The sequence below is a fragment of the Electrona antarctica genome (genome assembly GCF_951216825.1).
Source record: "Electrona antarctica genome assembly, chromosome: 6".
Lineage (NCBI taxonomy): Eukaryota > Metazoa > Chordata > Actinopteri > Myctophiformes > Myctophidae > Electrona > Electrona antarctica.
Window position 1 is genome coordinate 35,618,791 of NC_136811.1, and position 18,123 is coordinate 35,636,913.

General features: G+C 39.2%; 1 protein-coding gene across 2 annotated transcripts in view; it reads right to left on the minus strand.

Moving 5' to 3' along the window:
* Nucleotides 1-1,312: 1,312 nt before the first annotated feature.
* Nucleotides 1,313-18,123, minus strand: part of dgkb (diacylglycerol kinase, beta) — a gene marked incomplete at its 3' end in the record, with an annotated part of 75,182 nt that continues 58,371 nt past the window's right edge. For both annotated transcript variants that reach the window (XM_079503961.1, XM_079503962.1), the window contains 5 exons: nucleotides 16,554-16,644; nucleotides 13,982-14,174; nucleotides 3,948-4,068; nucleotides 3,507-3,567; nucleotides 1,313-1,420 (listed from right to left, as the gene is read on the minus strand). In XM_079503961.1, coding sequence (XP_079360087.1) covers nucleotides 1,313-1,420; nucleotides 3,507-3,567; nucleotides 3,948-4,068; nucleotides 13,982-14,174; nucleotides 16,554-16,644 — 574 coding nt within the window. The remainder of the gene's footprint in view (nucleotides 1,421-3,506; nucleotides 3,568-3,947; nucleotides 4,069-13,981; nucleotides 14,175-16,553; nucleotides 16,645-18,123) is intronic.

Here is an 18,123-nt window from a genome sequence, read left to right on the forward strand (position 1 = left end):
GTACCTAATAGCTAAAAGAAACTGGAAATCGTGTTTCAATTTGTTCATCTTTGGTGAGAGATTGCATGAGGTAAATAATGTTTATTTCTATGTAAAGAAATGTACTGTAGGTAGGCTATTATAATTTTAGTAAGACATAGAAAAATATCAATTACCATTCGGCATATTGCAATTTTTATGTGTAATACTCAAATTGTGAATGGTGGTTTGAAGATTAGTGAATTAATAATTACAAATATATTCCATACAAATTGTAAACTTTTTCAAAAGGTATAACATGCTTGGTACTGTAGGTGAAAATCACAATCTTTAAAATCACTAGTGTTGATTGAAATGACAGATTCTCAGGCTGGATTCTTCTATTCAAGTTCATACAGTAAATTTGACTGTAAGCACTCAATGGCAGACATCAGAGCAAATCAATAACCTAGGAGGTCACTGACAGTATAACCTACATTCATTACATTCACTGCACCTGAACAAATAATTTCATTGAACAGTGGGCTTTTAGTGAGATACTGTATGCTTTCTGTGAACTATTCACTGTTTTCCAAGCTTTAGAAATACCTGAATACCTATTTAGAAAAACACAGGGCACTAATAGCTACAAACATGAACATACTACTCAACATACTCTCTATTAATATATGATATGATTAAACCTCTCAACAAAGGTAATACTATAAATGTGTCGGAGACGAAACCCTTCAAAATTACTATCGATTTTCAAAAATGATTTCAGTCACCCATGCAACAGAAAACTTGTATAGAATCCTGGATCACTCGTGCAATGTAAAACAAAAGACCGTCATGCGTTTTATGACTAACTATCAATAACCATCACTAGTCGTTCTATTGATGCAGAAGCAACACACTAGAAATGTATTTTTGTGTCATTTGAAAAGCTATTCTTGAATTGTCATAGAAAATATGTAGCAATTACTCTGCACTAAATACTAAATATGGTGGGAAGATCATCCACAAACCCTAGATATGTACAGTATGCCCCATTAACAGCAGCATATGGCATTGTCCATCATGCACTCAAATGCAAGATCATAAAATACCCTAAAACATAAATAAATACATACATATTCATAGATGATCATATCACAAAGACATTACTGAATACCCCCCAAGGGCCCCCATGCACTTAATCCACATGGTACAGGTCACAACAAAAAATAAAATAAAAGCATTTACATAAGGAAACTTGATGTTTTGTAAACAGTTTTTAGAGAGATTTACATACATTAAAGCCACACTTAATCAACGCGCTTACGTTTACTGAGGTGTGGTCTAAAATATCCCATCAGTCTTTGCTCTCACGGGGTGTTCGTCTGATAATGGAAGAGAAGAAACTGCCTCCTTGTGGTGTGCCCATCAACATAGGAGCCTGGTTTTTGTGAACAATCTCAATCTATAAAAAAAAAGGATAAGGAGATATCTTTGTGTAGTGCTATGCTATGCTTTGTATTGTATGCTGTTCTTGTAAGCTGTGGAATAGGATTATAGCAAAAATATTCAATTCAACATACATACAGAATACAAAATGTTGTGGGTATATTGTATTCCTCTGCTGTCGGGCAGAAATTCCAAAATGTTAATTTTTCAGGAAATAAACATAGCAATACTGCCTCATCAAAGTTGGTATTGTGACTTTATACATTGTCAGATACTTGCATGTGTCGTTATATTATCACCACTTCAGCTCAAGTGGAGTTACGACTACAAGGTTTTTTCCGTCATTATCCATCATTGATAAGAAGAGCTGACAATGGTTCACACAATGCATCGCAACGCACGAAATAATGCCCTGATGTTATGTTTCCAAGTAAGTAATGTCTAAGTGAGTATAATGTGGAATCATACCTTCCAGCAATAAATCTAATTGCATGATAACTATTCAGACATGATCAAACAGACAGTGGTACATGTGAAACACAGTAAAATCACCAGTGTCACCTATAGTGTACCCATTTTAGGTATGTCACAATAGGTAAAAAGCATAGCAGAGCTTTTATATTGGCTATTTTCAGTGAAGCTATTTGGTCCAGTCAAAGAACTTGAGTCTGACTGACCTTATACTGTTTACATTTCTGACTAATAAAGTATACTTCAAAGCACAAATGAGACTGATATGTGTCAAATATGCATGCAATGGAACTGAACTGCATTTGCATTGTTGTTGTTATTAATAATTAGTTGGATAACATCCCATTTTAACATGTTGACTGATTCAAATTCAGCACCAACACATCAATAACTTGCCATGGAAATAATCTCAGCACAATTATGTATTGTCAGATCCTAACTTGCATTGTGGCATTGTGCCAGAAGATACAAGTGCACTTCCAGACTACTTATTTTGTCATGCACTAGATTCTTTCATAATCGCTGCATGATGCATTATGTAAATCTGGGCTGCACTTCATCTGCAGTGGGGTAAGAGTATTGGCATTGTAATTAAAGCCAAACACAACTTTAATCAGTGCAAACGGAGCTGTTTCATTTTGAAAAGTGAACAATATTGAAACAGAGCAAACACTTGTACACTTATCGACGCAGCTGTTTTATACAACGCAAATTGAAAGCAAGTTTTACATCCCTAAGTGTTTGTTATCTAATTACTGCATGGCGGTACAAGCAATGTGGCTTTCACTTGGAAAACAATGTGCTTTGATTTCTAAAACAATCCTTTAGAATCCTGGTAGAAAATCGTATCTGTGGTGCTCCCAATTAGCTTAACAAGTGCTTGTGCAGTACAACATAATCACAACTTCCATGGTTTGAATCTGTCGTTGACAATATAAAATGTCATTACCTCTACCTTTCTCTATCTGCTTTACTTTCTAAGGAAAGAAAAATGTCCTCAAATAGACAAACATTAAAGACTCAGTCAATCTCCATCACGCTGGGTTGCCTAGCCAGGTCTCTTTAAGTTGTGGGTTACAGCCCGCAATCATAGCCAATAAGAACAGAATATGGAAAATCTGAATGACACATGTTTATCATGTGACTCCAGAGATAATATGTACCAATTTGTCCGTTTTGGACAAAATCTGTAGTAGGAAGAATTGTGTTTTGAAGAAATGGCAGAAGATCTAGTTAGGCAGAAATGGGAGTGGCCTATATGGGGAGTTGCATCATCATGATAGAAGTAATCTGGGAGAATAAATATTTGTATTGTATGACCTATGGTTCAATTAGTTATACAGCAAAACCTAAAGTGGCCTTGTATAGCACCACCATTAGGACAAACATCATCTCCGCCCCCGCTTGTTGGCCTGGTGTAAATAGCATTTGGACAGAATTTTGGAGATCCTACAAAATACGGATACAAGCTGTATCCCATAAGAATTTACAAGATTTATTTTCTATGAAATGTATGTGATCCTAACAATATTACAATTATTATTGCTACAATTATCCATGCAGCCAAACTTGGTAGTTTAAGCATCTGAGTGAAGCATAAAAATAAAATAACTTCCTGTAATCATACTTACAGTACAGGGACCCTGCATCCAGGGTTCTCCATCAATCTGCATAGGAAGGGACTTGCTGGTTCTGTCAAGAACAAACAATATTATTTCAGAACATTATAAAATATTAAATACAATAATAGCTGCTGCACAGCAATGGTTGGAGCTGGGAAGTTGGAAGTGGAAGGTAGGAAATGGGGGAAATGGAAAATAGTAAGAGGAGGAAAACAAATGAGAAATACAAGAGGGTGGTTCAGCATAACTGTCTACATCAAAACAATTGAAACCATCACTACAGTAGGCCTATAATATATGCAAAGTTTTATTGATGTCATGTTATTGAACCCAGAACCACGCGTCTCATACAACCGTATAAGGCTGTCCACACTGATAATAGTAGCTCTACATTATGGTGGTGGGGGGGAATCATCATACATTCAAGTACAAATGAGGCTTCATGCTGACCTGATGGTGACAGAGGAGCACTGTGCCAGGCGCCGGCCAGAACTTTTCAGGCCTGTGTAGATCTGTCCCATATCCATGGCTCCTTCTAGACCCACAACCTCCAGCAGCTGGTCTGATAGATCTACATCCACACAGAAGAATAAACATTTTTAATTTAATCCACTTAGGACTGAGACCAGATTCTATAAAATGAAATCCTGACAGTTTTCTGAAAAACCTTTTACATCAGTGGTTCTCAAACATTATCATGTCAAGGACCCCTAGAATTATATGTATGTGGCCGGCGACCCCCATCTGAAAATATGTTGTTCCAGGGACGCCCCAGAAGCAAAGATATGAGTTAAACGTTCGCTGTGAAGGAATACATGTATATTCAAAGATTTGCACGTTTTCACGTTTAAAAAAAAAGAACAGATCTACAAGCTTGTAGATCTGCCATTTTTCAACAGCTAAAGTTTAAAATAATGGTTAAAAGTGAAGGTGACACAGATGGATTAAACTATTATAATAGAGAATGATTTAGCTTCAAAGGCTCCCACATACATTTACAAAAGTATGTTGCTTAAATTATGTATTATGTGAGCTGTAATATAAGAAGGTTGTTAGGTACCATCGTTCTGATTTGGTGAGTATGGTGGTGAAAAATAATTGCATTCTTTGTCTGTGAAGTTAAGGAGTAAGTTTGTGAAAAGGAAAAATAAATTAAAGGATGCTCAAGAACTGCAGCCAAAATTACTAATTAATATTACAAAATCATGTTTCATCAATAGTAGACATCATCATCATGTAGCAATACTGATATAGAACCCTTGTTCATAAATAATCTCAGAACAGGCCCTTTAAATGTAAAAGCAAGAAAAGCAAAGGAAGTCAGGAAGGTGTGGAAGAAGGCGGGAAGGAAGAAATTAAGGACGAAAGGGTACAAGAAATAACTGGAAAACGAGGAAGAAGCCGATGAAGAGGAAGATGAGAGCCTTGGTTCACAGTTTGCCTTCAGCTCTTGAAACCCAGAATAACTGTTGAAAGGAGGAAAATAGGCAACAAGACGCTACAAACAAAACACCTATTAATTAGATTGCGCTGGCAATGCAAAGTAATCTTGTGTAAATATAATTATTAATTTCTCCTCTGTTTTTGAAGATATGAGCATTGATTTTGCCCCTGCTGGAGGCGCAGTGTCTCGCTGGGCCCATCTGTTTCAGCCAGCCTGTTCTACCTCCCGTTCTCCGTCTACTCGCCCCTCCGCAAATTAAGGAGCTGCTGCCTCGCTGCTGGGAGCACACAGACTCTAATTGAAACTAAGACCCATTTTTAGGGACTTGGTGAGTGTGGCAGAGTTAGCTAGCTGTCACTGACGGTGATAATCCGTCGTTGTCGTGATGTACGTAGATCGGTCAACGGTTTCCAGAGGGATCAGTGGTGGAAGAAGTACACAGTTTTGCTGAAATTAAAGTAGCAATACCACAATATATAAAAGTTACAAAAAAAAGTCCTGTATTCAAAACTGGACTTGAGTAACAAAAGTAATTATAAATATATTTATAGTAACAACAACAAAAAAATAGGCTACTGAAATCGAAAATAGCTGATGTCAGATTGTAAATTATCTATTTCTAAGTCCTATAATAATAATAATCTAAATCTACAAAGTAACCTTTCGAATAACTGTAGTGTAGTGTAGAGTTATTAAGTACAATATTTGATTCTGAGATGTAGTGGAGGAGAATTTTAAAATATCAAAATATGTAAATAATCAAGTAAAGTAAAAGCACCTTGAAATTGTACTTGAGTGAAGCACTTGAGTAAATGTACTTTACTCCAGTGCTTTCCACCACTGAGAGGGATGGAGGGATAGAGGGATGGACATCAGCGGTGGCGGCATTGTTTTCCTAAAGTGCTGCTGTTGCTGTTGACCTGCGGTGTCGAGCTGTCACCATGGAGATGTATATGTGTCTGTCTCTGAGCTGACCTGTCAACGGACTGGGTTTGAGCGCAAAAGACAAAGTGTGTGTGTGTGTGTGTGTGTGTGTGTGTGTGTGTGTGTGTGTGTGCGTGCGTGCGTGCGTGCGTGCGTGCGTGCGTGCGTGTGTGTGTGTGCATATCGTCACTGTTGGGCGGAAACCTTGTATCTCCATATTTCTTCAGCGTATGTTTTTTTTCCCCTCAATAAATTAATGCCCCATTTTATACTTTGTTGTAAGACAGTGAAACACAAAAGAAGCAAAAATAGCTGATGTAAAGGCTCACAACGCGTGAAAGTGGACCATCAGTGGATTTTTAGAAAAATGTAATCAATCAATATTTAATAAATCAATGAAAATTAGCTCAAAAGAGCTTTTAACTAAATAATAATAAATAATAATGTGGGAAATTCAGGTGCCAAAGTCAGTACGACGGCTGACGGCTGAAGGAGAAACGAAAGTACAGTAGACACAGCATTACAGCATGATGGAGAGACATTGTATTCAAGGAAACAAGAAATGTTTACCATCAAAGAAAAAAAGTATAATATATATACAGTATATAATATATATACTGTGGATTCTCGCCCCAATACCAGCGATGAGGAGTGTCTCCACAGTGCCAGCCAGTGTAATGATGGCATACTTCAGCACCTTGGACAGCTCACTGCCTATACTAGGGCATCATTGACGGAAGGTACGTTCCAATTCTCCTTTTCAGTCAACTTGATGTGATGACACCTGCGTGCTGACTAACAGCAGGCTGGAGACAGCTGCGCTGAATTCTGAAGTCTCCTCTATAGGTAATATAATAAAACGTGTATTGTTTTTGGATCTGCCCAGAGTAATGTTACACAATACAGTAACTATTTAGCAAAAACATAAAATCTGTGTGAAACAAGTGGATAGAGCAGGTTTTTTAAGGGAAACATTTATTATTATGGATATAAAGTAAACACAGTGATTCTCTGGACATAGGCTACATGGACATTATATTTGAACACATTATGGACAAACCCCTTAACATCAACACAGAGAATGCACACATTTATCAATAGACAAAATGTAGCGATATGGAATGGAAAAGTAATTAAACCCCTCTTTTTCTTTTTTCTTCTTCTAAAAATTGCTAAATACAAAGCACACGTGCTTTGATACAAAGCACACATGCTTTGATACAAAGCACACGTGCTTTGATACAAAGCACACATGCTTTGATACAAAGCACACGTGCTTTGATACAAAGCACTTGCAAAACGATTTGATACAGATTATTTGCATTTCAAAACGATACAATACGATACAAAGACAAACGATACGATATGTTGAGTTTCCATTTCGATATACTTCGATTCTTGAAATGAAGGACATACAAGCTTAAGCTTTCTGCCCCACAGCAACAAAATGCATGAGTGTGTGTGTACACTCCTGAACTCCTGACACTTGGCTTGGAAGCTGCTTTCCCAGCATGCCTTCTCACGTCAGTGTAAGCAGCCTGAACACAGACCCAAGCTGACATGTGTGATGGACAGTGTCACCACGGCCAAAGGTTAACGGGTGGGGATTCCTAGTTGCCTGAAGCCACATACTTTCTATATACCCAAGTGTTTGTTGTGGTACAGACCATACTGTATATCTATACTGCTTGATAGAACAACGTCAAGCAGAGATAATAGAACTATTCAGTTTCTCTATCGCAAATGCAAAAAGGTGCAATGTATCTGGATTTTGTAAAAATGTTGGTCCGTTTTTAAAGCTGTTGCCTATGTGTGAACAATACTTTTATATTCTCAAAACTACATTTAGCTATGTGTCACTCCAATTAAGAGACAATAAAACCCGTAATTGAAAAGGGTTGCCCTGTAAACAAATCCAGAAGCCTTCCTGTTATACTTATTACAAATGGAAAATGCATACATTGCAAAGGCATTAAAGTAGAATCACTGAAATAGCTCATAGCTGATTATAATGTCAAAGATCCAGTATTGTCCACATAATTGAGGGTTATCATCATGTCACATACTGTACCTGGTCAGCCTGGACACTACACTGATACATGTGCAGTGACAGGTTGAAAGTGCAGGGTGAAAGACTTGCAGACAGAAACAAAAGAGTTTAGACAAAGAGGAGGTAGAGAGAGAGAGAGACACAGACAGAGAGGTGACAGAGACAGAAAGAGACAATCGAGAATCACAGATGCAGAGTGAGTGACCAGAGAGAGAGAGAGAAATGGGAGAGTGACAATACATGGCAAGAGTAGAGATGTGTGTGTGTGTGTGTGTGTGTGTGTGTGTGTGTGTGTGTGTGTGTGTGTGTGTGTGTGTGTGTGTGTGTGTGTGTGTGTGCGTGCGTGCGTGCGTGCATGTGTGCGTGCGTGGGTGCGTGCAAGAGAGTATGTGCCTGTGTGTGTGCCTGTGTGTGTGTGTGTGTGGGGGGGGGGAATCTTCCACTGAAAGCATCATGAGGCATCAGTCCCTGGCATCTACCCTCATCTGCCCCCCGCACACACACACGCACACACGCACACACACAAACACACGCCTCTGTTTCTCTCTCTCCCTCTTCTTCTCTTCGTCCCATTCCATTCTAAATAATTCAACCTGCAGCCATTCCCTTCCACCTGAGGGGCTTGTCTCCTGGCGTCACCAGTGGGACGATTTAACAGCTCCCGAAAGGTCAACCCCCTACCCCCCACCCCCATACACATACACACACTCCCACCACTTTGATCTGATCTGTGCTGGGGGGGCCTGCAGCGGTGGTGAAGCTCATTGCCCCCCCTGCCTGCTCTAATGCACTCTGGTGTTTACAATGGACCCTCCAACTCTCTGGTTGCTTGAACTGACAAATTATGGCCTCTCACCTTCAGCACATCAAGGACGTTTTCAGCACCAGTGTTGGTCAGTAAGGCGTTATTCAGTAATATGTTGTAATATTACTTAACCCAGTAACGAGTAGTGAAACGTATTACAATAGACTAGAGGGTATGCGCATGCATAAAGTGAGTGGAAAATCGAGTGGCAAAGTGAGTTTAATGTTTAATGCAATTAAGTTGAATTGCATTCAGATAGGACTTTTCTGTTTGGATGTATGGGCTGTCAAGGCCAGAAAGATTTTTTTTGCCACTCAGTAGGCGTTCCCACATAAATGATGCGTAGCCCGCGGAGTTAGTTCAGTCAGACATACTCGAGGGGGTTCATGCCATGCTCAAAGGCGCATACTATACTCAAGGGGTTAACATGCTGCATTACTATGTGGGTGTCATTCGCTGATGTGGCAGTCAGCTGACCAATTGGGCGGGCTACTTAAACTCACTAGACTGCATGCTCTTCCTGCCTTCCTCTGCATATGGTTCCTGGTTGTTATGTGATGTTTGCTCCCACCACCACCCCAGCACCACCGGTGGGCTCTGTTATTTATGCTCCCCATGGGGGTTTTATTGTATATCTATCTCCCTGCTCTTTGTTTTATCAAACAGTGTAGTGTCCAGGCTGACCAGGTACAGTATGTGACATGATGATAACCCTCAATTATGTGGACAATACTGGATCTTTGACATTATAATCAGCTATGAGCTATTTCAGTGATTCTACTTTAATGCCTTTGCAATGTATGCATTTTCCATTTGTAATAAGTATAACAGGAAGGCTTCTGGATTTGTTTACAGGGCAACCCTTTTCAATTACGGGTTTTATTGTCTCTTAATTGGAGTGTATAAGTGTTCAATCGTGCCGAGCAGGGAGAAAAATGCAGCAGAGCCGAACGCCAAGTCAAATATCATATGCACACTTGCATTCTCATTCTATAATAAATATTGGTTAAATCTATTCGTGAGTTGTCTGACTGAACTTCCCGGTATTATGATGATGTCACACGCATACCCTCTATTGACCCCAGGTCAGTATACTCATATAATCATCGTAGCACTTCATGCTTTTCTTTACCGATCAGTGCTGAGCAAGGGTCTTCTTGGATCTGCTCTGGTATTATACACCGATTATATCATATACCGAGATAATAGAACCGGAAACTGACCTGGTCCGAGTGATTATGGTAAAACACGGATCCAGACCCGTTCATAAAAATCCACCATAGAAACGTTATGAGCGTTATGTCAAGAAATGCCCTGCATTTGATTATTTGTGTCAGTTTGGAAGTGCTTGTTTTCAATAACACAACATTTTGCTGCCTCCTGCATTATGTGACATTTAGAAACAGGTGGTACGCAGGACGGTTGAGTGATTTCCAACAAGCGCTTCCAAACTCCAACACTCCATGCTGCTCAATGTTTTGCCACTCAGTCTAGATGAGGGGGGCGTGTCCTGATGGGAAAATCATGCATGTGCATACTCTCTATATAAACAATGGGAGAAGGGTGGGGCAGAGAAAGGCCCTTATCAGGAATTTTCGGAATCGGGGACTCATGAAGAGCTCTACCTGCTGCATCGTTGGACCAATCAGAGTGAAACTGTGCAAGCACACTCCATGGAGGCCTGAGCAGAACCTCTGCCTCACATATTTCACATCAGCCTGTTATAGCGCCACCAGGAGGCTGAGTTTTGCAAAACAAATTTGTAATACTCCTTCAGAGTCCGATTTCTGTGAAACTGGATTCCAAACGCGCTCCGTGAAAGGATTAGGGTAAGGAAGATGGCGGATTATGAGAAAGAAGGTATGCTTTCAACACTTGGAACTATTGTCATTATTTTGCTTGTGTCAGTCAAAGTCAAGATACAAAGAATATTGTTGTCCATTGAAAACTTTGTGCAGGCAGCAAATCGCTTTCAATAACAAATAATGTAATACATCATTTGTTGTAGTATTAAGGTTTGAGAGGCTACTGCTTGTTTGACATTTGACTCCTCCCATAAAGACAATTATTTTCCCAAAATGGAATATGGAGAAAAAGAGTTAAACAGATAAGAGAGACAGTTGATTTTTGTGATTTTATATATCCTATATTAATGTGTGCAGTTATGCAGCTTGGCTAATTGGTGGCTCCTAAATATTGTTCTGAAAGGAGCTGGCTAAACAGATTGCATTGTTCATGCAATGTTCGTGTGTGTGTGTGTGTGGGGGGGGGAGGGGGTAATTTGCACTCACACCCCATGCTTTTACATATATAGATGCCACGCCTAAACGCTGGCTCCCTTTCTCTCACATGCTCCCGCCAACAGTAAGTGTGTTTCTACTGTACGTTCGGAATGGAGAGATTGTTTTGCACTGATATATTTTTCCACAGATATTAATGAACGACAGTATTCGTTGTGACAATGCTGCATGGGCTTTGAATTGATCAACTATCTCCCTCCCGTGACCCGTCACCCACCTCTGTGCCAAGGCCTTTCTGTTCCGTCACCCATATAAAGATGAACCTATTGGAAATTGTCAATGCTTTGATTGATTTGGCCACTGCCACCCCCACATATACCCTTTCTGATATTTTAACTGAAAAAGTAATCTTCACCTATGTCCAAAATAGGGATGCCAGGTTGAACGTAACGTAGTCTTTCTGTTGATTTTATGAATATTTAACAAATGAAAAGTACTAACCAGAGCTGTTGACAAATTACTAGCCTACTAGCCTACCAAATTGAGGGACCGCGCCTTCTCTATCGCAGCCCCTAGGCTATGGAACACCATCCCCTACTCTATTAGAACCTCCCTTTAAATCCAGGCTCAAAACCCTGTTTTACTCCCAAGCGTTTGATTGTCTGTGATATATTGGTTATTTGTTTATTTTACCCATTATTATAATTATCCCTATGATAATGTCAGTTTGCTTATAAATTTATTTATTTATTTTTCTTTTACTGTCTGTATTTTGTTACACTCCAATTGTCTGTGCTTGTCATGTTGATGAGATGTTCTGTACAGCACTTTGGTACAATGACATTTGTTTTTAAATGTGCTTTATAAATACATGTGATTTGATTTGATTTACATTGGAGCAATTGGAACACTGGTTCTTTTTTCCAATTCCTGAAAAGTAACGGTTTTGAATATACAAGGTTTCCAACTGACAGCGACAATATGAGAAGGAACCTGCATGATCCAAATGGGGACATTCATCAGTGCTTGACTTGTATTGACTAAAATTAAAGAACGGTGGGAGAATCCACTCCACACTTGACTAGCATTTGAACCGCTAACCACTAAAACCCCAAGGTACAATCAATAATGTCTTGGTAACCAAAAATGTTTCCACTGCATAATGAGTAAATTCAATAATTAAAAATATTGTATCACATTACTTGTTTTATAGAATTTAGATCTTTCTTTGTATTAAACCAAAATAACAATTTGTTTACATCGATTCCATCAACCAGCACCGAAGAAACACACTCTCTCTGTCTCAAAAGAAAGCATCATAGAATGCTTTGTATGAAAACAATACATTGTAGCCTACGATTGTTATTGTATAGTATTTGTACTATTTCTATGACTATTCCTATAACTACTGATGCAATATCGAGGAGCCGAAACCCTTTTTACTCTCATATTCATGTACAATTATGTGTAGTGATCATCTCCTCATATTATATATGACAAAGGTCAAGTTTACAAGTCAAAGGAGCCATCTATGGAATCTATGAAAAATCAGCAAAACAATGTAATGTAATTTACTGTATGTAGTGGGGGTCCCTGCTTCATCTCTGTCTCAGCTAAGGCCTGAAGAACACTGAAGACACCTTGCCAAAGTGTGTACGTACATGGCGTCATTTCACCAGTGATCACAGCAGCTGATTCATACTGGCTCCTTCATTCACATATCCCCATTGACGGGTTTGCTTTTTGACATAAATGGATTGGGGGGAGTGCCTACTGCCCAGTGAGGTGGCAGCTCCAATCATACAGAGTACCCTCCCTCAGTCTGCTCGTATTAACTACACCTGCCCATGGCTGCCTACACTTACTATTACCACTGAAGTGACAGTATCAAACAGTGACATCTCTGTACCCCCCTGTCCCAAACAAAATGTTCTGGCCATGATTCTTCTTGTCGTTTGGTAAAATATTCATGAGTTGGGGAAAACTTTGTCTGAAAGTTTGTCTTTGATCTGTCTAATTTGAGCAAGTGCACAGTTGCCAGTTACTTTATATCTTTAACTGTATAATTGTTTCTGTCAAGCCGAAGCCGTGCATGTGTGTGTCCGTGGGTCTATTTGTGTGTAGTCTGTGTGTGACCAGCTAATCTCTGGCACCGCTGGCCCGATCGCAGCGAAACTGTGCACACACACTCCCTGGATGCCAGGTCACGTAAATATGTAGTTATGTACACAGTATCTCTATAGTCTATATTCATTCAACGAAATGGGTCTTTCAAATGGGTTTTTCATAAGATTGGTTTGCAGGAGTGCTCCGTTTTGAACAAAATGGCTCAAATAATTGCACGATTTCCGTGAAATTTTGCACGCACACTCCCACTAGGCCGAGAATGAAATGCCACTTGAAAACGTTCAAATCAGCCTCATGGTGGCGCTCTAACAGGCCGATTCGCCTTTTACTCCACCGATATACGTAAAACTTTGTACGCGCACTCCCTAGAGGCAAAGGAAAAACCTTTGCCCTGAGTGTGATTTCTTTTAAATAATTCAAATTATATATTTTAGGAGCATGTCATGTGGTCTACCTGCACAGCCTTTGTGATCTACTGGTATTACCTTCCGGGCATCCCTGCTGTAGAGTTTACATACTACAGCATGAGTCTACAATGTAGACTGTGTTTAAATGTATTCTGTGTACCTGAGTATGTGCACAGATCACACTTGCAAACAAAACGTCTACAAAAATCTAAAATAGACGATCTACAAGCTCACAACCTGTTCAGGTGCAATGCGCTTATAGATCTGCTATTTCAGACATTTTTGAAAATAATTGGAAAATAATCTTTGGAAAACATTGCCCAAAATAGGGATGCCATGGATAAAGGGATTAAAATGTGTTATACATGATATTGAACCGATGAAAAGTGCTTGTCACTAAATAATAACTACATTGGATCCATTGGAACACATTTTCTGAAAAGTAACAGTTTTGGATATACAAGGTTTATCGATAAATAAAAAGTACCTTGCACAGCGAAAGCCAGTTCTTTGGGGTCCAACAGCGTCCTCCGGTCGTGGCCCTTTTTACCAGCTTTCCGATGACCCCTCCTCTTCTTGCTCTCACCCCAAAGGTTGGAGCCGCCGTGCATGCTGGGAATGTTGAGAATGGCGATGCCTTCCAAGGAGATGCTACTGAGGTCCAGAGTGATACCATCACACTTGAGAGAGGAAGTGAAGGAAGAAGAAGAAAGAAAAGATAGGGGCCGATCATGCATCTTTCAGTCAAACCAGAGATTATTTTTTTCTTTCATTTTCAATGAAAGACAAAAGTTGTAATATGCTTGGAAGAGCATTAAACTTTCTAAACATGCATCTTCTTATTTTAAGTCTCATGGTAGAAACATTTATGAAAGATATACAAGAAACATTAGTGACAAGCTGAAGACATTTATAGTAATAAAAGGAGAAGTTCTCCTTTCTCCTTTTTTACAGGAGTATATGCAGGTCTTTTGCTAGCGAGAGCTCAGGGAAATATAACACAGCAGGTTACCAGTAGTCCTAATATGTCCAATAGGACTACTGGTCAAACAAAGAGGTAGGTGCGCACACCAGTAGTGGGGAGGTGCTGACCACAGGAGACAAACTTGGAAAACGGAAGGAGAGGTTGCACAGCTTGTAGTCACGTTGCAAAAAAACTTGTATTATGACCCCAATAGAACTACTGGTAACATATTATGTGAACATGATTTCTGGGGTAAGGAATGTTACATAGCTTATCTAAGGTTTAATCCACTTTTTTGTATCAACCTGACAAATTATGTATTAGATACATTAGATGTATTAGATCAAAAAGAGTAAGTGACTATGTCTCAAACATGTGTCCATCGATTTTCTTAGGCTTTGGTTATTCTATTGGTTAGTTATTTGACTTTAGTAGGAATCTAGGTTGTTAGGCTTAAATTAGGTTTGTAATATTTTATTTGTAGACAGTATATTGGATGTTGTATTTTCTGCTCTTGTCATGTTGGTGAACTTGTTGTTTTTAAATGTGGGAGCTCTAGCTGAATCTGGCATGTTTGTTTACGTGAGATCATGTTCAATTGATTCTGTTCTTGTACATGTACCGAATGTTCATTAACCTTCCACTGTTCCGTAACTAAACAAATAAAAGTAAAGTCCTCACACCGGTCCCAGAATAAGGGCCTGTTTGCTGCTCTGTATATCTGGTATACTCTGTAGATCTGTATTCATCACCATACCTTCTCCCCTCTAGTAAGTACTCATCCAACACTAATTAATAAAGACCTCTGCACTGTGTGGATAGCTCTGAGGAGGGGGAGATGGATCGGATAGGCATGTCTTCATTATCACTCAATATCGCACACAGCAGGGTCGTGTAGGGATAATTACCTGTGTGGGGGGTTGGGGTTGGGAGATCACCACCCATTCAAATGTCAGCACTTTCACGGAGTGGAGTCGGTACAAATGGAGGAGATTTGTGGACCGCAGGGGACGCTGGGATTTGTTTCTCAGGGTGGACTCTACATTATAGCGATGCCAACGTGGGGTTTTAAATGCCTGAGTATTTAGACAGTGATCTCCTATAAAAGTGATAATGCCACTTAATTATGGTTTAATCAAATAATCTGAATTAAAGTTCGTACACACCGGGAGCGTTTATTTCGCGTGATTAATTAGCATAATTTAAACTGCTGTTTATGTCATGGGTACATCCACACAGAACGCGACTAGAACAAAGCGAAAAACATGAGGTTGATATTTTACAGCAAATGAAATCATTCTCCTGTATGAATGAGGCATCACCAAATTAATAGTTTGATGTGTAATATTGGCCGATGCATTTTCGTTTATTCGTTTATTGGCGGATATTTACATGTTATATTATATGAAATCCGAGACTCATTTTAATGATTGAAATGTTATTAACCAATCTGTGGGGTAGAGTATACATGTAACTACACTATTGTAACCACCTCCCATCTGCAGGAATGGGAGGTGGTACACCTACTTGTTATTGTCTATATTGACAATGGCAATAAAGTCATGTGACGCAGAACGAGCACAGGATTTTACACTAGATGCACAGCCATCTTTATTGTAATTTGGACATCATTGGGAGATATGGAGCAAACAGATTTTGTAAGCTTTAAGAAGTTTTTTTAAATTCAAGATTCAATATGTCAAGATGTTACATCTTATATATGAGTAAAATTATTTTGTTTTGGATCTTCGACACTGTAGCAGCAAAACCACGGACAGTGCTCAAAGTTTCAGAGATAATAGCCATAGAAGATCCTACTTTGAATGGAGGTCTATGGGGCCGTGCGCAAAAATCCTGGTGCTGGGGGTGACGAAGGCGTTGCCTAGCAACCGGGGCAATGTTAAAAGTTGATTTTTGCCGAAACCGGTTGATATTTGGTGTAAAGCTTTATGTACAAACATGTTCGTACTTAGCATACAACAGGTGTAAAGGGAAAGTACGAATATGTTCGTACTTAGCAGAGAAAGAATTAAGGGTTTTCTTAATGCTTGTAAAATGTCCCAAAATAAATAGAAGGTGATGTTGTTTGGTTTACCTCAACCTCCAGAAAGTCATGGAGCTTCTTACATGTGGCCGAGAAGGTTTCCGAAGTGCCAAACTCGAAGTACCACAGTTTATTCTTTGTTCTGAAAAATAAGACAACAATAACTGCAAATGGACCAGGAAAATAAATAAATAATACTGTATAGAGAAAGTGCTCTTCAGAACACAGGTCTCCACCAGGTCAGGAACGTTTGTGATGTTTGAACAAAATGTGGCGGCACCCCACCTGCCTGTCCCGCCCCACCGTGGGACGGGCGGGTTTGAAAAAAGCCGGCCCAAGCATCACTACTGGCTGAACATCAGATGTGTATCCAATAGCCTGGAATGATGGTTTCCCTGTGGTTATTAATTCATTAAAATGACATAGTTGTCATTAAATATGCTGGAATTGAGGTCCTTGGCATTATTGCAACAAGGACAAAATATGACACTGATTAGCCTTGTAGTTTGCAGGATTATCAAATGCCCAGACACAGAAACACACAGAAGGCTGAATGCAATATCTTCGCCTGCTGGAGTTAATACAAACTTAAATAAATGTCTGCCTCTAATGTTTCTCAGTCTATAATCAGGCTAACCATATAAGTCATTAATCTCCAAAGAATGTATAATATGTTCATTAATCACATATGAAAGTATAAAGGCAAGCTCAAAGCCGATTAAGAAGCAGAGTGTATGGGTACTCGTGCCTGCTATTATAGCCTGGTGAGGGGCATAAGAGGGTAATCTACCTGCCCTTTCAATTAACTGGAGGACTTGTGTGCTGCCCCCTGGCTTCCTACAGCAAATGTTCCCATAGCTAAGGCTGATGACCAATGACCTTACTAGGGTGAGTTGCCATCTGTCCCTATTATGTACTTTATATTATTATTTAATGATATGAACTGAACTGTATTCAAAGCATGTACAGTGTACTTACTGTACAGTAAGAGTCCAGTTCATTTGTAAATACTGCAACTGAGTGTAATGATGTGAACGCTGTTTTAATAAAATAGTATATTAGTAGAAAAATATAATCTACAAACATGCCAAACAAATAATAGAAATGTCTCCGAATGGAGAAGCAACTGGGATTAATTCATTTTCTATTCACAATCCACTTTAGATTTCTGTGGAATCCTCCAAAGAAGAAGAAGTAGAACTAAGTAGAAGTATAAGCAGAAGAAGAAGAGAGATGAGGACAATTTTATTAGAATGAATGTGCTCTTGTTAATGAATGCTCTATTATTAACCAGACATAACCAGACAAATACTTGAATTGAATTCAAAGTCAACTCAACACACTCTGGTTTGTATATCTCTTCATATTTACTGCAACATAAGCCCAATCATTACTAGATTGCCAAGATTGCATTCACAGCTTTTTGATATTACAAATGGACAACAACTATTTATCTTTGGTCTTCAACAGGACAGAAAAAATTACCTGGCTACAACAGTGCTGACATGCAGAACTGAATCCGATAAAAAATGGCCTTCTCTTAGCTGGAATCAAAGTGCTACAGGAGGGACGTATTAGTATAAGCAGAGTAACAATCACTGAATTATTGATTTCCTCATTA